At 40.5% G+C, this 22,637-nt stretch overlaps 1 protein-coding gene across 1 annotated transcript in view; it reads right to left on the bottom strand.

The window, feature by feature from the left end:
• Positions 1-20,068, bottom strand: part of RPS6KC1 (ribosomal protein S6 kinase C1) — a 57,474-nt gene extending 37,406 nt beyond the window's left edge. Inside the window, exons 1-6 of the mRNA XM_053459028.1 lie at positions 19,378-20,068; positions 17,699-17,734; positions 15,674-15,794; positions 8,165-8,280; positions 7,716-7,806; positions 274-333 (exon numbers count right to left, since the gene is read on the bottom strand). Coding sequence (XP_053315003.1) covers positions 274-333; positions 7,716-7,806; positions 8,165-8,280; positions 15,674-15,794; positions 17,699-17,734; positions 19,378-19,479 — 526 coding nt within the window. The 5' untranslated portion in view covers positions 19,480-20,068. The remainder of the gene's footprint in view (positions 1-273; positions 334-7,715; positions 7,807-8,164; positions 8,281-15,673; positions 15,795-17,698; positions 17,735-19,377) is intronic.
• Between the last annotated feature and the right edge of the window lie 2,569 nt (positions 20,069-22,637).

Raw genomic sequence — 22,637 nt, 5'->3', positions numbered from 1 at the left:
CAGAAATAACTGTTTTGTTTTTTGTTTTTTTTCCAGGAACACTTAGTTGTCATGCGAGACAAAACCGGGCACCGATAGGTTGAATTAAAATTGCAAAAGCTCATTAAAATGTCGTGGTTTGGGACGTCAATAATAAAACTGTTAACCCTGGCACTAAAGCACACGCTCTACTTCGATGGAAACTTTCATGTAACGTCTTTGGACGCCGGTTGCCATTGTTAATATAATGAATAATAAATTACATTTTTTTTGCTTTTTTCCTTAAACTCTTACCTCCACATTCAGACTGACTGGCAAATGTCACGTCATCGAGTCCAAACGAGTCCTTCCTCACTGCAAAGAAAACGTAATTAGAATCTACGTTAATTGGTTCTGGCCAAAAAAAAATAATAATAATATAATCTGTAAATGAGACATGATTAGAAATTTTGTGAAGTATATTCAACAGATTTGGCAAAAAACATGATTAATTACAGATACTTGAAAGAGTCTGAAGCTAGAACATTTTAAAATCCGAGTCGCCCGTATGCCGTGTATAAAGCCGTCTGAATAGGTTTTACACAAAAGAATCAAAAGAGGCAGAATTCCACATTCTTATGAAAAAATGCAATAATTTATTCACACGGGACAGACGGGTAGAGCTTTTCAGTGTAACAAAGTAATACAGGATTTTAACCTTACATATATATATATATATATATATATATATATATATATATATATATATATATATATATATATATATATATATATATATATATATATACACACATATATACACACACACATATTATATATATACCGTATTGGCTCGAATATAGGCCGCACTTTTTTCCCTTAAAGACTTAAAGTGGGGGTGTGGCCTATATTCGGGGTCTAGCGCCCGACGCCCGGGACATGCAGTTAGGATACAGATCCCCCGCTGAGTGCCGGCACCGGAAGTTGTATACGCGTATTGCGTAGATGTCCCCCGCCGGCCCCGCAAGACACCCTGGAGTCTGCTCTGGTAAGTGGGGGGGGGGGCAGAGTGGCAGCATATCTCGGGGGGGGAGGAGGAGGAGGAGGAAAGCGGCAGCATATCTCGGGGGGGGGGACAAGGACAGTGGCAGCATATCCCGGGGGGGGCAGTGGCAGCATATATCGGGGGGGGACAGTGGCAGCATATCTCAGGGGGGGAGACAGAGTGGCACCATGTTTTTTTGGTGGTTTTTTAAAGAAAAAAAACTTTTTCTTTAACCCCTTAATGACAATTGCCGGTCCTGGCACGGCACGGAAAAGCATGTGCTTTACGACAATTGACGTGCCAGGACCGGCACGTCTTTAAACGGGTGCAGAAAGCGATCTACTATCGCTTTCTGCACCCAAAAAGCGTTGCTGAATGCCTCGACCTCGAGGCATTCAGCAACGCCGCGATCGGCACGAAGGGGCCATCTCTGGCCCCTCCACGGGGCGTCAACATCCGCCATACTTTGTATGGCGGCGGACGCCCGTTTTAAAAGCGTTTAGGAGGCGATCGACGATCGCCTCCTAAACTTAAATGGTGTCGCTGGAATGCCTCGATCAGGAGGCATCCAGCGACACCAAACACTAACCTTTTGATGGGCTGTGACCGCTCCGGAGAGCGGTCACAGCCGCAGCTGCCGGCAATCTTCGCCATCAAGGAAGATGGCCGCCGTCCTGTAACAGGAACCACAAATTTTAAAAATTCGCTAGATGGTCCAGACCATCTAGAGAACTTTGGCTCCACTTGCAGGTTGAATACAGGTACTGCATTCACCATGCAAGTCAATGGAGCCCAGCTTTCTAATCACAGTGTGATTAGTAAAAATAAATTAAAAAATAAAATAAAATTAATAATAATTAGAAAAAAATAGTAAAAAAACAGTAAAATGTAAAAATCATTTCCCACTGATGTCACTATCAGGGGAACCTCCAAGTTGAAAAAAAATGTTAAAAATTTTTTTAAAAAAAATTATAAAAAAAAAATATATATATATAAAAAATATATTTTTGTGAGCAAGTCCTAAAATTAGCATATTAGCTTAAAACAATTCTCGCATGGAAAGAGTTTAAATACTGGCATATTAAATGCCCGTGGGGTGTCTACTTTTAAAAAATGTATGATTTGATGGGGTAAATTGAATGGGCCAGGTTCAACAACGTCCCAATTAACACGGGGGGAAGGATGGCCACACATCTAATTTCCAATTAGAAAAATGCACACGTACCAAATGTGGCCTTTTAGTTCCCCAAAAAATGACAAACCCATGCATGTGGGGTATCACTGCACTCAGGAGATGTTGCTGAACACATTATGGGGTGTCGTGCGACAGCGGCATATACCAGGAGCTGTAAATTCATACATAAAGTAGGTGTGTGTGGGAAAAATACACACACAAAAATACTACTGCAAAAATGCTGGTGGTAAAATGTGTGCATGCAAAGAGTTAAAATACCAGCATTTAAAATACCCTGTGGTGTCTAGTTTTGAAAAATATATGGTTTTGTTGGGCACACTGAAATGGCCTGGCTCAAAGATGTACCAAATAGGGCATGGGCAGTGGATCCCAAATGCCAAAGTTCAACATTGAAAAATGTGCATGCCCCAAATGTGGCCCTTTTGCCCTAAAACAGCCAGGCAAAATCATTCATGTGAGGTATCGCTGTACTCAGGAGATGTTGCTGAACACATATTGGGGTGTTTTGTGATAGTGACATATACGAGAACATTTTAATTCATACCTGAATTAAAATGTGTGTGGAAAACCAAATGCAAACAAATGACTACCACAAAGTTTGACAAAGACTGGTGGTAGATATGGTGCATGGAAAGAGTTAAAATACTAGCATTTGAAATACCCTGGGGTGTCTAGTTTTCAAAAATATATGGGTTTATTGGGCACACTGAAATGGCCCGGCTCAAAGATGTACCAAATAGGGCATGGGCAGTGGATCCCCAAATGCCAAAGTTCAACATTGAAAAATGCGCATGCCCCAAATGTGGCCCTTTTGCCCCCAAACAGCCAGGCAAAATCATTCATGTGGGGTATCGCTGCGCTCAGGAGATGTTGCTGAACACATATTGGGGTGTTTTGTGATAGTGACATAAACGAGAACATTTTAATTCATACCTGAAGTAAAATGTGTATGACAAAACAAATGCAAAAAAATGACTACCATAAAGTTTGACAAAGACTGGTGGTAGATATGGTGCATGGAAAGAGTTAAAATACTAGCATTTGGAATACCCTGGGCTGTCTAGTTTTCAAAAATATATGACTTGATGGGGTAAATTGCATTGGCCGGCTTCAAAGATACCCGAAATGGCACATGGGGGAAAGAATTACCAGATTTGGAAAAAATGGCTTTGAAATAGCAAAACGCTACCTGTACTTATTGCCCCATAATGGGTAGAAAAAAGCAAAAAAACATAAAAACATTGGGTATTTCTAAACTCAGGACAAATAGTAGAATCTATTTAGCAGGTTTTTTCATTACCTTTTATAGATGAGTAAAAGATTTTTCAACTAAAAGTTAGAAACAGTCATTTTTTTCTAAATTTTTCACCATATTTTATAATTTTTTTAATGGTGAATAATATGATACAATCAAAACAATGTCATCTAAAGAAAGCCCTTCTTGTCCTGAAAAAAACAATATCTAATGTGTGTGGGTTCAGTAAACGAGAAAGAAGAAAATTACAGCTAAACACAAGCAGCGCAGAAATGTTAAAAAGGCCATTGTCACAAAGGGTACAAAAAGTAAAATCAGCCTTTGTCTCGAAGGGGTTAAAAAAGCACAAAACTTTTAGGGTGCGGCCTATATACGAGCCAATACGGTATATATCCTGCAATGGAAAACTTAACGTCACCTCTGTCCCTGATTGGTTCTAGAAGCCTGGAACGGGAGAGAGTTTAAGGACAGGACAATGCAGTCTCTACCACAGACTGCCTCCGATCTCAGCCTCCACATGCTTAACTTTTATACTAAATATCTATAACACACAATTTATGGGCACAATATAAATATAACACACAATTATACCATAAAACACAAGCGTTGCATGTCTTCCGTACATGAATGAACATACTAAAGGTTGGAATGGTGACAGCTCTCTTTGACAAATAGAAACGTAACATGCGACGGCGGATCAGACCCGTTCAGCCCCGTCTAGCTGCCCCTTTTCTCTGATGTAGAGACTCAGGTCTCCATCGGTCCTTGGTCTTGTCTTGGATGCAGGATCGCTTGATGCCATCGTATTTCTATGACATCATATTTCTATTCAAGCTTCAGTGCAGAATATTCAGCTTCAAAGTGCTCACAAACTACCCACCCTCGACTCCTTCATTTTTGTCCCCATTTACATTAATCTTGCTTTAAACGGGGAGCTTCCGTGGTGAGTATATGAGATAGATGGATATTCTGGAATAACACCGATGTACACGCTTTCACAGAAAGGGAAGCAGATGGAACAGCTTCATATTCTTAGGTTTTTACATTACAACAGATAGAAGGAGCTGAAATTTTAAGACAAGTTGTCAGAACCTGAACCTTGCTTTATTCCTCTAAATGCTTGTCAAGCGATTTCGGCGCCAGCGCTGAAAAAAATGAATATGCAACAGTTTTAACCTTTGTCAGAAGAGATTGTCACGCAGGCATCTTGTATTATCATCCGGGGGAAAAAAAAAAAGAGAAACCTTCCCCGCGGTGAGAGCGGCGAAACCATACATCAGCTGCGTTCATGAATACATACTTCTGGCTCGCACGCTTGGCAAAGTCATTCTTTGTTTGGCTTCCAAAGCAGAGAAAAAGGGAGGAAGTAACAATTATTATTGTGTTACAGGTGAGCGAGCGGAGGCTAATCCAAGATAAAACCGATTGAAAGAAGAACATCTCAAGCACTACACAGACCTTCTTCTCTTAATAATATATGATTAATTAGTAATAAGGACTCTTCCGATAGCTTCTGGATGGTCTCGGAATCTGCATTAACCTTTTCAAAGACTCGTAGCTAAGCAAGGCAGCGGACAACGTTCCTAAACGCTTCTTGCAGAACAGAAAGGGTTAACAGTCTATATATAGTAACAAAAAAAGAATGCTAATTCTTTGAGAGGCATAGAATCAGGGGGGAAATCTATCCCTTACAGCCACAGCTTTGTGCATGCATTGGGAAAATTTACGGGGTTAATGGAATCTCTTCATAGGAGTACAGAGGCCCTTTATCACTCCCATCACTCCTGTGTTCCAATGGCCCTTTATCACTCCCATCACTCCTGTGTTCCAATGGCCCTTTATCACTCCCATCACTCCTGTGTTCCAATGGCCCTTTATCACTCCCATCACTCCTGTGTTCCGATGGCCCTTAATCACTCCCATCACTCCTGTGTTCCAATGGCCCTTTATCACTCCCATCACTCCTGTGTTCCAATGGCCCAAGTTTAAAAGGCTAATTGATGGTTAGAAAAGCCTTTTTGCAATTATGTTATAGCCAGAAATGTGCTTGTATATATATAGCTCTTAGTTTTGGGAACCATTGCAGGATCAACCCAAAGCAAACTGAAAACGGAATTTTGATACTTAATTCTCAAGGTTTTTTTTTTGGTTTTTTTTTGTGTACGGCCCATTGTAGTCAATAATCCCATATCCTCATCTCGTTCATCCATAGATTTCCAGCAGAAATCCAACACTGGAAATCCTACAAGTACAAACAACTCAAAATAATTATTTGAATATTTCGAATCGCAGACACCGCTCCCCCCGACCCCCCCCCCCGCCATGCAGTATAATACCCTCGAAAAACATAGGACAATAAAAAAAAAAAAATACATAAAAAATGCTTTACTAGCCCTGCAAAAATTAGCAGTTGATTAATTCCCATTCTGTAGATTGTTTTGGGTCACTATTGACAGCTGTAGAATGTGCAATCAATGCTCCCGAGTGCCACAACACTTAATTGGCACTGTCACTTAAGGGAAGGAATAAAGGGGCGAAAAAAGCAGGTATTCATTTTTCAAGTGTTTTGTAGGACAGCTTGAATACTGTTAACATTTAAAAATTTGCATCTCTCAATCACAGATGTTTCACAGACTCCGACACTAGACACGATTCCAGATATTTATGCATTCAAACTCGCCGTCAACAGGCTTTGCAGCTGCAAAAGGGGAGCAACACTGCCCCCAAGAGGTCACTGATATATATATATCCTTCCCGACACACTCACCCGCTGCCTATTAACCTCACAGTGGTAGATGATCTGTATTGGGAAGGGTTAACCATTGGCCCTCCAGCCCGGTGTGAACAACTGTTAAGATGGTCAGCTTTATTAACCCTTTCATAGCAGGAGGGATCAGCAACCCCACTGGCTTTCAAGAGGAAAACAGGGAATAAAAGATATTTTCAAGGCAATTTCAGATATTTATTTTTGCACCAGTTCAGTAACTTACTGCACCCTATTACTAAAAAATGACCAAATGTTCCAGGGGGGGAAATTGTACCTGTCCGTTTAGGTAGCTATTTTATTACACATTTTTTAAGGTAGGTTTAACGTTCACCCTTATTGGGGGTGATATACGGCAAGACAGGAGCCAAGTCTAACCTTAATATTTGTACAACTGTTACTTATTGCCAAACCACTGCTGTATTTTAACCCCTAAGGACGTACCTGTACGTCCTTAAGACCTGTGGCAATAAGCCCATTAGGATGTACAGGTACGTCCTGCCTTTCTTGCACCGGAGATGAGTCTGTCAATTGACAGCTTGGACTCCCCATGTTGGCTTAAATCAGCTTCCTCCCGACTGATCGCATGTAACAGCGCTATCGTTCAAGGAATGACCGATCACGCAATTGAGAATTCACTTCTAGTAGGAGAGCGTCGGTAAGGCCTTTCTAGACCCTGCTGGGCTCTCTCACTGCTCCCCCTGCTGGCTAAATGCAATTGGCAACGTAAGGTTATGGATCCCTGCTTGCTGATCACATTGTGATCAGCGCAAAACACATCAGGAGAAGGAGAGGGAGAAAAATAATTTCTTCCCCTTCCAAAAAAAAATTAAAATTAAAAAAAAAATTAAAGAAAGAAAATTTTTAATAAATTGAAATTGATGGGGAAGCCATATTACCATGACATCACTGGCATAAAAATATGCAAAATATGAGAAGGGATCTCGAGCCATACTGCACAAACAAATAAATGAAAAATCTAAACAATAGCCCCTTAACCCTTCCACTATATGTAAAAAAAAAAATCAAAAATCACTACCCCAAAACCTCTTAAGCCAAGTATTAAAACATACATATAATATGGGGTAATACGTAAAGCATGGATGTGGCCTTCTGAAACATAAAAAAGATGTATGTGTGGTATGACTGTAATATCAGGGGATGTTGCTGAACATAAATTGGGTCATTGTTCAGCTGTGGCCTTTACATTATAAAAGAACATTTTTTTTTATTTTAGCATAGATTTTATGCATTATCACTAATGTTTTATATATTACTATGATTTTAAAAGAAGGCTCTACTTCTCCTAAGCTAAATGATATATAATTTGTGCAGGGTCATCAAATATGCAAAAGGGGAATTACGGTAAAAATGCCAAAAATATATGAAAAAAATATGAAACGCACCCCCGGCCTGAAAGGTTATATTTCATTCTATATCAGACACATAGGCCTTGCAAGTAAAAACCTAAACAGCAGATGAAAGAACAAGAACTCACCATCAGAGCTACAGTCAGACAGACTGTCTGTAAAATCTGTAAATGGCTCAGCTGGACCAATCAGATCTGACCCATCATGCACTTCTCCACCCTAGGGGTAAGAAAATATTGTGAAACACTTTAGACAGTCTTACTTCACCTCCCCAGTGTCCTTCTTCAGGAGACACAGTCCCTCCTAGGACCCATGCTGGCTCCTCTTTTCTAGGAGCTCAGAATATACAAGTAGCTAGCAATAGTTTGGAAAGTCACTAAAAAAGTTTTATCAAAGCCTCATCTTCTAAAACGAGTGTCCCTCTGGTCGTTTGAAGTGTCAGAAAGTGTGTGCAGATATTCCTCCAGATGACTCCACTGCTCCCAACAGTCGTAGCTAACGTACAAGTCACGCTAAAAATGGGACATGGATCATTAAACACTTCAATCGGACAACTTTACAAAGCATGATAAATCACCTTGAAGAAATCCTCAAACTGACTGCTGCTGTAGAGCGCTGGGATGTTAGCGGAAAACTGGAGTAAGTCCTCGGCACATTGTCGCCTCTCTTCAATTACGGCCTCATCAAACCTCCCTGGAACACAAAAGACTGGTTAGAAAGTTGGACCTTATCGCGATATCAAGCTGTTTTATGCTAATCTCAATGAAAGATCTGCAAAATTCCCAAATGCCACATATATTATTATTATTATTTATTTATTGAAAGTATGCATGATAGCGGCCGACCGATGTTTATGGAGATACAGCTCCCTTTATGGAGCATGATTGGTATTGAGAGCCGTGCCTCCCTTGCCTCTACAGAATCCTCCCCATGCGCTTTTTCCCCGTCCTCCTGCCAACTCCATGTAGGAAATGCAAGAGAGCTGCAGCTTCCACCCAAAGTGAGATCCCTTTTCCAAGAATGCTTATTAAATTATTAATAAAGTACTTTAATATGCATTCTTCTATAATGGGTTATCGGGGACATTAGACCGGCTCTTTAAGCCGATTTTATGCATAGTTTACGGCCTCGATCTCTGGCACTGAAAGGGTTAAACCGCAATGAGGCCAAGCGATTCTTCGATGAGGACGCCATTGGAAATGCATTTTATTTCAACTGAATATTTGAAAAAAGGCGTAGGGGTTCCTCTTAAAGCCCCCACCAATGTGTAGCTGTATGCGACCTGGAGATACGGGTTTGTTGGAGGACTCTCCCCACCCACCATTGTTTCCACAGCAGAAGGTTCGCAAAGATTCCAAAGATTTATTGGAGAGGGCCGGGGAGAGGAGAATGGAAAACTCCGCCAGATGAACATGTTCACCCCAAGATTATAGTTTTCAAAGCAACGTTAGCAAAAGTAAAAAAAATTATTACTATTACTTATTACTTGTATAGCTGAAATGTTCTTATCATCTACAGATTGTTTCATTTGCAACAAAAAATAAAGTTTTAAAAAGCAAATTTAGTTTATTTACTGAATAAGCTGTACTTTTATTTCAAGCATGATACTTATATATATATATATATATACTGAATTTCATGTTCGCAGGGTAACAAAATCATTTAAAATTTGTAAAACTACTCCACTTTGAATTGAAAAATGGCTCCACCATTCCGACTTGATTTCCAAATTGTGATTTATACATGGACCCACGTTTTACAGAGAAGTCAAATATTTTTCAGCGTGAAAGATTCAGCACCTCATCACTGTAGTATTTCACTGTTTGGGATACTTTAATTTCAAAGCAAATAAGGAGGAATTACTGAAAAAAGGAGCTCACACCATAATATGATCATTTAGCTGATTTAGGAGAGTCTGCGTGTATTGCCAGTGACATTCTTTTCTGCTAGAGAACACTGCCCCCTGCTGGCTGAAACATTGTACAGAAACAGAATAACACGGCAGATAAGAACCTTTCGGCCCATCTAGTCCTCCCATTATCCCTGCGGTAAAGAAATTATATTACAAAAGCAACCGTATAACAGAATACGGAATATTGCTTTGTTGTAACTTAATGAATATTGGCTAATCGCGTGTATTCTTCTGTCAAACCAAAACTTAGACCAAAGCAAAGACGTAGTTTTTCTTGTTTTATAAAAGAATATGACAAGATTACAGATATAACAGATGGGAGGTGGAAAATTACTTAGAACCTGGAAATAAGTGAGATCGCTTAGAATTCTATGTATTTAATTAGGATACAGAATATAATATCTAATAACGAGGATGCATTTTTATAGCAAAGAGCAATTGGTTGAATTTTAATGGGAAGCAATTCAGAATCTTAATCCATACTATAGACAAGGATAGGGTGTCCCTTTTTTTTTTTTAAATTAATTAAAGGGACAGCCCAGCGTCCCAGGAAGCCCCCCAAACAATGAATGCACTAAAGAATAATTGTGCTTACCTTAGGGATAAGACGCAAAGTTCTCAATAGACCCCAATCCATTGATTGGCAGGCAGTGGATCACGTATAGCGAGAAGTGTTCGGCCAACATCGCGGGGGGGGGGCTCAATGAAAGTGCGAATGCGTAACCCCCGCCATGCATTAGCAAGGTGGGCACCAAAGATTTAAAGGACCCCTCAGCGATCATATGATACGACGCCTGGAGTGCCCCATTACAAATCTAAAAAACGCAAATCTCTGATTAACCATTGCATTGCCGGCGTAACATTTACCATCACGAACCTGACCTTTCTTCTGACCGTCTGATACGTTGTATATTTGTCAGTAACTGGCACAGAAATCAGAAGGAAAGCGGAGATGACAGCTCCAAATCGCATTAGAATAATAAATTCAATGTTAGGTTGGGATGACGCTAAACCGACATAAATAAAAATAAAATAAATAAAAAATGAAAATCCTTTTAAACATTTTAGTAGGTTATTCATTTGGTCAGATTAATAATGCGTACATTTTTAACGAGGACGGTATTGACCCATGTTCTGGCACTGCCAAATCTATAGGTGCCCTATAAAAAAAATTATATTAACCTGTAATAACATGCGGATTATTCCCCCAAGACTAAAACGGACAAATAATAATTTTTTGCATGTGTTGTTCTACAGATACTGTAACGTGGAGCTCGGATTTGACCGGTAATGGACACAAGCGAGGAACTGATAACAAGGGGCGCGTTATCACAGCCTTCCAACCCGCACCTCCTGCGGAGGCTTTCCTACGGGCCGGCTGGAAAGACCCCAGCGTAAGCAACGCTTTCAGAAGGAAAACAATGTGGCGACACGGCGAGATCGCATCGCTTTCCTAATAACATTCGTGTTCTGGGTTTAAACTCCGGGCGTTTTGTTTTTAGTGCGCGTGGGAACAAAATACATTAAGCAAACACGGCGGAGAATCCCTAAACCAACGATGAGCCGCTCCAGGGCGAAGGATTCTTTTCCCCAGGCAGAGAACCGACCCCTGTGTGTCTTCACAACCAAAAGGGTAAAAATCACACGAGGCCGGCACAAATCCAGGAAAATGCAACTACCTTCTAAATATCTGATGAGAGTTCTTACAGGTCCGTGCAGGCTACACAGTCTGTTATTTACAAAGGAATTTTATACATACATTTATTTATTTATTTATTTATTGTTTTATGTGCCATCATATTCCGTAGCGCTGTACAATGGATGGACAGGACATAACAAGTAGTATGCAACATAACAAATTGACTTTGAGACAACAGGTGAGGAGGGTCCGGCTCAAAGGAGCTTACAATCTATATATACATGTGGCTTAATATTTCATTTTATCTAGAGGACCAGCAGATTCTGTAGCTGTTACAATAGAGGACGGTGAAAAATTAACAATAACATTAAAATGAACAATATAACACATATTAAAATATATATAATATATATAAATATATATATATATAACACACATCAAAAAATATATAATAAATATATATATATATATATATATATATAAAAAAAACAGACATTAAAATATATATAATATATATATAAACACACATTAAAATATACTTTATGTATAAAGTTACTCAGACTACTTTGATATGCATTTTTCCATAGCAGGGTGTCGGGGACATTAAACTGTCCCTTCAAGACACACTGGTGCAACAGAAACCGACGGGCTGATGGCTGATTACGTTGTACAGAAACAGAATACATCTACCCGGAATTTTAATTTAAACGCGCCATAAATGCTCAGACATCGCCATGGATGGGATGGGGGGGTAACAGGTCAGCCCAATAAAAAATTAGAAAATAAAAACCCATGAGCTTGCAGGGTAGCTGAAACATTTTATGCACCAGACTTAATTGCAAGCGCAAATGCGTTACGAAGGGCACAGTGACCCTTTTACTGCACGATCGCCGGCGTTAATCCTGCATAATGCATAGTTCAAAATCCCACCTATTTAACTATGCATGATGCAGTCTCAGCCTAGCACTTGCTACAGCTATCACCATAGCAACAAGATAATGGGTCAATCAGTGAGAACTGGTTTCTAAGGCTATAAGACCAGTTTCTAAACTTCTTAAAGAAGGCGCGTGCTTTTTTTATTACAGCACAATTCTCAGCACCCCGCCGGTGACCTATACATCTCAAAGGTATTAGAGATCGTACACGGCTTGGGGTAGATTCCTTCGCTAATCCTCTGCATCCAAAACCTGTACAGAGACCAATTTACAATATACCTGATGTCAAGCAGGAACGCCTTTGAGAGGTCACACAGTGAGGCATGTGGAAATGAAATGAAGATGTATTCTGTTTAATGCCGTCTATTACATGAACATCTGCGGCTGCAGAAAGGCTACAGGACTCGGCTCGCTCCATAATTTATATACAGGCTGTTCATTCGGTTAATCGGTAGAACGGGGCACGAGTCCCCAATCAGCCGCTCTGACAGGGGGGTCCGCAGAGCTTTCAGGGTCCGTTAGAGGGACGCTTCAGTCGTCGTATGCACGTTAATGCTGAGTGGCCGCTTTACATATCGCCGTGTTCCTTTCATTGTGGGGAGGGGGGTTCTGCAGAATTCCCCCCCCATATCACTTCTACCCCCAGCTAAATGCCCCTTGCACGAGCTATATTCACCGCCAGTCAGCCCCATCGCTGGCTCAAAGAACGCCGTTCAGACCCTTGTGTGCCTGTACCGAAAGCTTTCCCACGGGTTTTAATAGGAGAGCTTTTCCGACAACGATTGGTTCCTTGAAGCCAATCAGCGTCAAGAATAAGTTGACCATGGGGGGTGAGGGCAGCTGCAGCAGGGCTACCTCAAGTAAATATGCTCTTTTTCCCCCCATTTTGGAAGAATGTATACTAAAGTACTTAAGGAGTAAACGGTCCCTTTAAATACACATGCTGTCCCAAAGTCAGACTCTAATCCCTGCCACCCAACAGGCAGCAAATGCATTCTACCCAGCTATACTCTCAATGCAGACCACCACGAACTTGGCATAGGGGATATGCACCGACGTAAATGTGCTAAACCCAGGATCCATACATCAGAGTTCAGCTATGATGGTCAAACGCGCATGAACAGTCAGCGACAAGTTTCATTTTCAAGTTTCATCAAAGCACCAATTTCCAATAATTACATTATTAAAGCCCATTTTCTTTCTATTTTTTATATCTTCTCCTTTAAGTGTTTACCTACAGACACCGATGTATGCGGCAGAGCCAGCGTCCTCTCCTGTCCTGAGTTCACTTCTCCTAACATTTCCTTACAGGGAGGGAGAAGATAACGACGATCGGGCAACATAAAAAGGGCAGAAAGGGAAGGTTCAAACAACACACTTTACTCAAAGTGTACAACGTACATTCCATCAAAACCTTTACCATGTCGCCATGTGTATCTTCTATACTAAGAAATAGCACAAGAGATTATATATACATTATTATTTTATTTTTTATTTATTTTTTGTTATATAATATAATTAAAAAAAAAATTATATATATAGTTTTTTTAAAATTATATTACCGTATATAAAAAAAAAAATAAAAAAAAAAAATAATAATAATAATAATATATTATTATTATTATTATAGAGTTTAATTCAGGTCATAAATTCCACCGGCGCTTCCCTTACACGCACATTTTAAACAATGCACTAAATAACATTTAACAACATCTAAAGCAGCAGAGAATCAAACATAGGCTTGGCTATTATAAATGATTACATAATTATAAGAAAACTAGCCGCCCACTTTTATAGCACTGAGTGACCTTTTGATTTTATATCCGATATAAAGAGTCCTAATTGCAAAAAATCCCCATTTCCATGAATTCCCTAAATAAAAAGACAGCCCCGAGAGGCACACAAACCTAAACAACACCGTAACAGAAAAGCAGGTATTTGGCTTTACGGACTATAACCTACAAATTAGAAAAAGCCGTTTCCTGGTTAAGCGATTGATTAGTTATTAAAGTGTTAAAACATGTCAGAAAGTTACGGTATAGGAACATCACAGAGATCTACATCCGGCACGTTAACGGCTTATCATATTCATATTATACGGCCCTCTTTTCAGTACTTTATCCAGTTGCTGTACATTAAAATTTAACAATTCATACAAAGCTCATCAACATGGCGCAAAATGATCAGTCATTTCATGTCGTTTTAGGAGGGCAATCAATGTTTTGAAACAAAAACATTAAACCCGCGGTTACGGTTTCTCTTTGAGGCTTCGGTCTGCAATAATAATCTTTTAATCTTTGAAATGCAGGCGCAAATCCAATGTGCAAAACATACAGAAAAGCTTGCTGAAACTTTCAGCGCACTTTCACAACATACAAACCCGTGGGAAAATGATACGCATGCGTATACATATAAAGTGTATAATACACTAGTGCGCAAAAGCTTGGGGTCACTTAGAAACTTCCGAAAAGCTAATTTTGCCCATTAAAATAACATGAAATGGATCAGAAATCCAGCGCAGACGGGGTTAATGTTGTAAATGACTATTGTAGCTGGAAACGGCTGATTTTTAATGGAATCTCTTCATAGACGTACAGAGGCTCTTTATCACGCCCATCACTCCTGTGTTCCAATGGCCCTTTATCACTCCCATCACTCCTGTGTTCCAATGGCCCTTTATCACTCCCGACACTCCTGTGTTCCAATGGCCCTTTATCACTCCCATCACTCCTGTGTTCCAATGACCCTTTATCACTCCCATCACTCCTGTGTTCCAATGACCCTTTATCACTCCCATCACTCCTATGTTCCAGTGGCTCTTTATCACTCCCATCACTCCTGTGTTCCAGTGGTCCTTATCATTCCCATCACTCCTGTGTTCCAATGGCCCTTTATCACTCCCATCACTCCTGTGTTCCAGTGGCCCTTTATCACTGCCATCACTCCTGTGTTCCAATGGCCCTTTATCACTCCCATCACTCCTGTGTTCCAGTGGCAAGCTGTGGTCACTAATCAAAGTTTAAAAAGCTCATTGACAGTTAGAATACCTTTTTGCAATTATGTTACAGCCAGAAATTCCTTGTTTTCCCTAAAAACGGCTAAGTGACCCCAAACTTTTGAATGGCAGTACAGGCATTTATTGTTTATTTGAACCTGTAAGAACCTTTACATTCAGGTTTGTTTAATGTAATAAAAAATAACCCATAAAGAGGGTTTTTTCCACAAATATGAAAAGCCTCCTTCTAGATATTCATCGGAGATGTTTCTTTAGCTTTCTCACAGGGTCGCCGCCAGGTAACCCTTTGAGGGGAGGCATCAGCCGGACCATGCCAGCATTCACCGCAATAACAGTTAAGAGATAATACATATAGTTTGCCGAACAAAATGCTTAAAATGTGTTTGTTCTACCTGCTTGCTGTTACCCCATCTGAAGAAATAATATGAAAATGATTTATTTTCCAGTGAAGCTGCACCCTGATGCCATGCATGCTGGCAGAGACAGCAGATGTAAAGGTTTTGATCCATACATCTGCTGATCCCTATCCAGAAACAACCTAGAGGCAGAAAAAAAAGACAAGACAAGGCAAACACAACACCTACCAAACAGCTTGGCTTTAGCGAAGGGCGGAAACAGCTCGGTCTGTCTGAAGAGAAGTTTGTGTAATTGCCAGAGATCTCTATGTAGTTTCTTAAAGTCGCTGTATCTCTTCCAAGTAACTATCTGGGGAAAAAAAACATATTGAAATGAAGATCTGAAGATAAAACCATAGAAACGTAACAGTGGCACGTCAGCTTAAAATACAAAGGAAAAACCATTTGTAAAAAAAGAAACGTATTTGCGCGTCGCGGATAATAAGCGAGTTGCAGTGATATGTCTAGACATCTTTGGAACAAAATATTCTGGACATTCCATACGGAAAGTTTCAGCTGAACAATAACGCTGCACATCGTATTTTGTTCGTACTCATCTCATTGGCATTCGGACATATATGTGGAGAGTAAATGAGAAGGTTTGTAATAATTATTGGGTTCAAGAAACCGGGAGGTCCTGGCTTTGTCGCAGTGACATCTCTCTACCGTTACACGGGAGATCAGGCTGTCCATTGACAGTCTGGACTCTTGCCTGTCGGCTGAAGCCAGCATCGCCGGCTGATCTTGTCTTTTCAGGGGCCGGTACACCGCCATTCAAGCTGCGTCGATCACGTGATCGGCCATTTCTTTCTGGTAGGTGTCACCGCTGAGGACAGGAGAGGCTCCGCAGGGTCTTTCAGCAATGCAGGACTATGGAGCCCTGCTTGCTGATCACAGTTTGATCAGCACAAACAGGTCAGGAGGAGGAGAGGGAGAAAAATAGTTACTCCCCTTTCAAAAAAAGGGGGGGGGTTGAAAATAAAAATAAAAAAAATGTTCCTAAAAAAAAAAACGCCCCTTAGCTCTTCTACTATAAGAAAAGCATATATTAAAAATACTCCTAAGCCCCTTAAGTCAATAGTATTAAAAAATATGTAATATGGGGTAATATGTAAAGTATGCATGTGGCCCTCTGGAACATAAAAATTACGTATGCGGGGTATGAATGTAGTCAGGAGATGCAGCTGAAAGTAAATCAGGTCATTGTCCAGCTGCGGCACCTACAGTACGATAAATGTTAGCAAGAATAATTCGATTTTTTCTTCCATTATTACTAATAATTCTATGATTTTAAAAGAAGGCTCTACTTCTCCTGAACAGAACGCTGTATAATTTGAGCAGCTTCAAACATGGAAAAGATGAATCCCGGTTTAAGAAACATATCGAAAAATTATCTCTTTTTCATATAGCGCCAACCTTTTACGCAGCGCTTAATACAATACATATATTCAGGGGGTCTGACAAGACGAGAATTGACAAACAACCCGGCCCACAAGCTTACAATCCAGAGGGAAATGGGGTGACAAACATAAGGCACAGAGACGGGTGAGAGGTAGTGTGGTGGTTGTCAGTGACAGGGAAGTTCTAGCAGCTAAGATGGGGCGGCTTCTCTGAAGAAGTGAGTTTTGAGATGTTTCTTGAATGTTGGGAGGGAGGGTGAAGGCTGAAGGTTCGGTGGAAGTGGATTCCAGAGATATGGGGCAGATAGGGGGCAGATAGGGGGCAGATAGGGGGCAGATAGGGGGCAGATAGGGGGCAGATAGGGGGCAGATAGGGGGCAGATAGAGTGAAATCTCGTAGACGGGAAAAGGAAGAGGGAAGAACGTAAGTATAGAGTAGAGGAGTATTTGTTTATGAGAGCAGAAATGTATGGAGGAGCAGTGTTAAGGGGGCAGTGTTATGGTGGGCCTTATATGTTTGTACAAGGACTTTAGATTTAATTCTGAAGGTAATTGGGAGCCTAAAAATATTTTAGCTCTTGGGTTTTCAAAACCCCCGGCCTGAAGGGGATAAAGGCGAAGCAGCAGCAAGATGGCAGCGTCCGAATACCATGCACAACCAGGATTTTCTCTATTATTACTAAAGCAAAAAGAATATGAAAAGATGATAATCTCGAAATATATAGGTATGGGAATTAGGATTCATTATATCTGTATACGATATAATAATAATAAATAATCCGGAATGAGAACATTTCCCTTTAATAAATGTTACCTCTTGGACATCTTCAGGGTTTTTTCGGGACACGACCTGAAAAAAGAAAAAAAGAAAAAAAGAAAGATAAAAGAAATGAATAAGGCAGCGAGCAGAAAATTGGAAGTCGAAACGCGACACACAGAGGTTTATAGAAAGACGTCTCTGTATCATAAAAATAAAACAAATGGCACCTGCAACAAGCTGCGGGCGGCAGGAAAATGGGTTAACTATTAGGATAAGAATTTGCAGATTATATATTTAGAAAAGTTTACTAAATTTAAGGTCACTTTATTGCATTAAATAATTGAATAAAAAAGTTCTACAGCATCTTTTCTTGAGTATTGACCCCTTAAATGCCATACACAGGTCATTTTTTCCCCATTTGTTCCAACGCATGATCTTATATGACGCACAATTTGCCTTTAACACCAAGTACGTGACACCTGCTTGGCACAGCCTTCTGGGGAAAGCTCTGTCTGGGGGTTAATTAGGGAGACTTCATTTTATTATAGGTTTTATCCGCAGCACTTGTGTTGCATCAGACTAGATATACACATTCTAATTGTGTTACTACAACAGATGGGACCAGAGGGAAACGGCAAATATCATTTCTCTTTTGTATGGCATCTAAACTAAGCCGGAACACAACATACCTAACTTCCCATGGAGGGCAATCTTATCGTACGCCCCAAAGGTGAGCATCCCGCTAAGAAATAATCGGACCGCCTAATTATTAGTTTTAGAAATCCGTTATTAAACGGTGTGCATCCAGGTCTTTAAATCTTATCTTTAAAACACCATCTCTTTGGGTCAAATCACTGGGTTCAGGGAGCAATTTATTAAAGGGACACCCCAGCCATCATATGCGCATGATAGCCGAGTGGTTTCTTTGTGATGTCCCCTTTGTAAATGCCCCGGGGGGGATTCACCCCACATGTATTTGCCCCTTTGTCTGCCCTCTTGCTGGAAGCAGCCAATGAGTCGTAGTAAAGCGTTCCATTAAAATTAAAAGGGGCTGCATCCCAAGCATGCACATGGAGGGCTACACAGATAACAATGTAAATCCCTAACACAGTTATCAGACGCATTAAAGTGCATATAACGGCTGGGTGCCCCTTTTAGTTGTAGCTTAACACCATCTCATTAGACCCCACACACCCCGGGTACAACCCCTGCCAAACCAGAGCAGAAACTGACTGGCGGTGATGATATTGCATGGAAAGAGATGTGCAAAACACATCTCCCGCAAGCCATATAGCTGGGGGCTGCCGAATCCCTCCATGCATGTACAAGGTGGATCACAGATACTGTACATTTTAAGTAAGAAACCACTCCGCTATCATACTTATTAAGCGAATACAGCGGCTGGACTGTCGCTTTAGCATAACCTACACTCAGTATGATGTACAGAATGAGAGATCTGCCATTGACTTGTCCAATGAAAGGCTCCGTGCTAACGGCGCCCCAGGCAAACTTCTCAAATAATCACCACCTCCCGTGGACCAAGGCGCGGACGCATCGCCGTAACCGGTAGAATATTGGAACTCTCGCCATTTTTCTTACCGCAGGACTTTTATCGGCGCTGCACGTAATGAAGAAACATGGAAGAAACCATTCCAAATACTCCACATTCCTCCCATTTAGTTCCAAAATCCAGAGTATCGTCCTTTCACCCCACACGGTAAACAGTGACTTACCCTGGCTGTGACTTTATATATGGTGAAACCCTTCTGGTGTCTTCTAGGATCAGTGACCGTGTAAAACCGCGCCAGATCCCCTCTGTCTCTATGGGAGATCATACTGTCCCGCTACCGCCAGAGAAAGACCATCAGAGCGCTATATCCCTTTCTGACTGCCATTTACACGCTACACGCAACCCAAACACTAAATCACTACCGGGGAGTCCTGCCGGATAATGCAGAGCACTCCTATCACAGCCAGCCAATGCGACTCCCACATACTCCCTACAGCAACCACCAATTCCTCTTCTCATCTGTGGATCATTCTGGAAAGTGGCTGCCCATTCATTATGGTCACAGTAAACTATTCAATTCCCGTTACAAAAAGACTCACATCAATGCAATGAGCAGAATTTGACAGGTGTCATGTCACACACACCGTGCACATATAAACATTCTGGTTTTGGCCTTTCTCACCCTTCAGCTGCACGTCCTCCCCAACCAATACCTAACACAGGGGGGGGTTCTAATGAACACTAGCCTCAAACCCTTTCGTTTCACTCTCACTGATAACCGTACACCACCCCTGGAATACAACTTCCGGGTCTTGGGCGGCTATGTGGAATAATAAGGTCACATAAATCAAAACACAAGAGAGGGAGAGGGCGATCATCGCATCCTATCCGTAGTTCTGATTAAGGAGCCATGTTTGTGGAGCTCAACTGCATAGGACACGTTTGATTTTGATCTCCGATAAAATGGACGTTGCCTTACAGTTCACATAAACCTCAGAAGTCCATTCGTGTGAGTTGTTTGTCAGTCTCTAGTGTTTAGCGCTCTGTGTGCGTTCGGTCGCTCTGTATTTAAAGGGCAGCTTCCGCTTGAATATTACGATTGTCTAAAGCTCTCTGATTGGTGGCTTGTCGAGGGGCCGAGCCAAGCATAGTTTCCGGTGTTGTAATGAGGCTTTTTGGTACCGGTATATTTGCCACTGGAGTCAAGCTATCAGACAGTTTCAAATCAGTGGTCATGCCATCAGACGCTTTTTCTTTAGATTAGCAAAAGGTGCCTTAGACCTGGAAATGTGATAATAATCATATAATGTTACAATTTTTAGTGGATTTTGCAGAGTTCTCACACAAATATATCTCCCTGCAAAATTAGATATGTTTATTAAACAAATTAAAGGTAAATATCCGCTCATATCTAGCAAATTACCTTTTATAACATTTCTGCATATATTACAAAATTCCACCGTTGGACCAACACATTTACACTGCACATATCTCACATATACACCCCTATATAATATCTTACAATATGATGCATTTTTACTGTGGAAATTTAAAGATATAGCACCCCAAATAGCAGTGCAGTACTTGATAAATGTCATATTTCAACATTCTACATGGGGTTAAAAAAAAATCCCCCATTGGACCAATACAGTTACACTGCACATATCTCAAACACAACCCCCTCTATTATTTCTGAGAATATGGTGCATTTTTACTGTGGAAATTTCAAGCTATAGCGCCCCAAATATCAGCCCGGTAGACAGCAACCGTAATTTTTCAACATTCTACATGGGGTTGAAAAAAATTCCCCATTGGACCAATACAGTTACACTGCAGATATCTCAAACACATGCCCCTCTATTATTTCTGAGAATATGGTGCATTTTTACTGTGGAAATTTAAAGCTATAGCGCCCCAAATATTAGCCCAATTCATAGCAAATGGGATTTTTAAAAAATCTACAGAGGGTTAAAAAAAATTCCTCCATTGGACCAATTCAGTTACAGTGCAAGTATCTCAAACACACCATCCTCTATTATTTCTGAGGATATGGTGCATTTTTACTGTGGAAATTTAAAGCTATAGCACCCCAAATATTAGCCCAATACATAGCAAATGGAATTTTTAAAAAATCTACAGGGGTTAAAAAAAATTCCCCCATTGGACCAATACAGTTACACTGCAGATTTCTCAAAGACATGTCCCTCTATTATTTCTGAGAATATGGTGCATTTTTACTGTGGAAATTTAAAGCTATAGCACCCCAAATATCAGCCCAGTAGACAGCAACTGCCATTTTTCAACATTCTACAGAGGGTTAAAAAAAATTCCCCCATTGGACCAATATATTTACACTGCACATATCTCAAGCACACCCCCTTCTATTATTTCTGAGAATATGGTGCATTTTTACTGTGAAAATTTAAAGCTATAGCGCCCCAAATATCATCCCAGTAGACAGCAACTGGCATTTTTCAACATTCTACAGGGGTTTGAAAAAAATTCCCCCATTGGACCAATACAGTTACACTGCAGATATCTCAAACAAGTGCCCCTCTATTATTTCTGAGAATATGGTGCATTTTTACTGTGGAAATTTAAAGCTATAGCGCCCCAAATATTAGCCCAAAGCATAGCAACCGTCATTTTTCAACATTCTACAGGGGTTAAAAAAAATTCCCCCATTGGACCAATATATTTACACTGCACATATCTCAAGCACACCCCCTCTATTATTTCTGAGAGTATGGTGCATTTTTACTGTGGAAATTTAAAGCTATAGCGCCCCAAATATCAGTCCAGTAGACAGTAACTGCCATTTTTCAACATTCTACAGGGGTTTAAAAAAAAATTCCCCCATTGGACCAATACAGTTACACTGCAGACATCTCAAACACATGCCCCTCTATTATTTCTGAGAATATGGTGCATTTTTACTGTGGAAATTTAAAGCTATAGGGCCCCAAATATCAGCCCAGTAGACAGCAACTGACATTTTTCAACATTCTACAGGGGTAGAAAAAAATTCTCCCATTGGACCAAAACAGTTACACTGCAGATATCTCAAACACATGCCCTTCTATTATTTCCGAGAATATGGTGCATTTTTACTGTGGAAATTTAAAGCTACAGTGCCCCAAATATCAGCCCAATACATAGCAAATGGGATTTTTCAACATTCTACAGAGGGTTAAAAAAAATTCCTCCATTGGACCAATTCAGTTACAGTGCAAATATCTCAAACACACCATTCTCTATTATTTCTGAGAATATGGTGCATTTTTACTGTGGAAATTTAAAGCTATAGCGCCCCAAATATCATCCCAGTAGACAGCCACTGGCATTTTTCAGCATTCTACAGAGGGTTAAAAAAATTCCCCCATTGGAGCAATACAGTTACACTGCAGATATCTCAAACACATGCCCCTCTATTATTTCTGATAATATGGTGCATTTTTACTGTGGAAATTTAAAGCTACAGTG

The sequence above is a fragment of the Spea bombifrons genome, chromosome 3 (genome assembly GCF_027358695.1).
Source record: "Spea bombifrons isolate aSpeBom1 chromosome 3, aSpeBom1.2.pri, whole genome shotgun sequence".
NCBI lineage: Eukaryota > Metazoa > Chordata > Amphibia > Anura > Pelobatidae > Spea > Spea bombifrons.
This window is presented reverse-complemented; position numbering and strand designations above follow the sequence as displayed.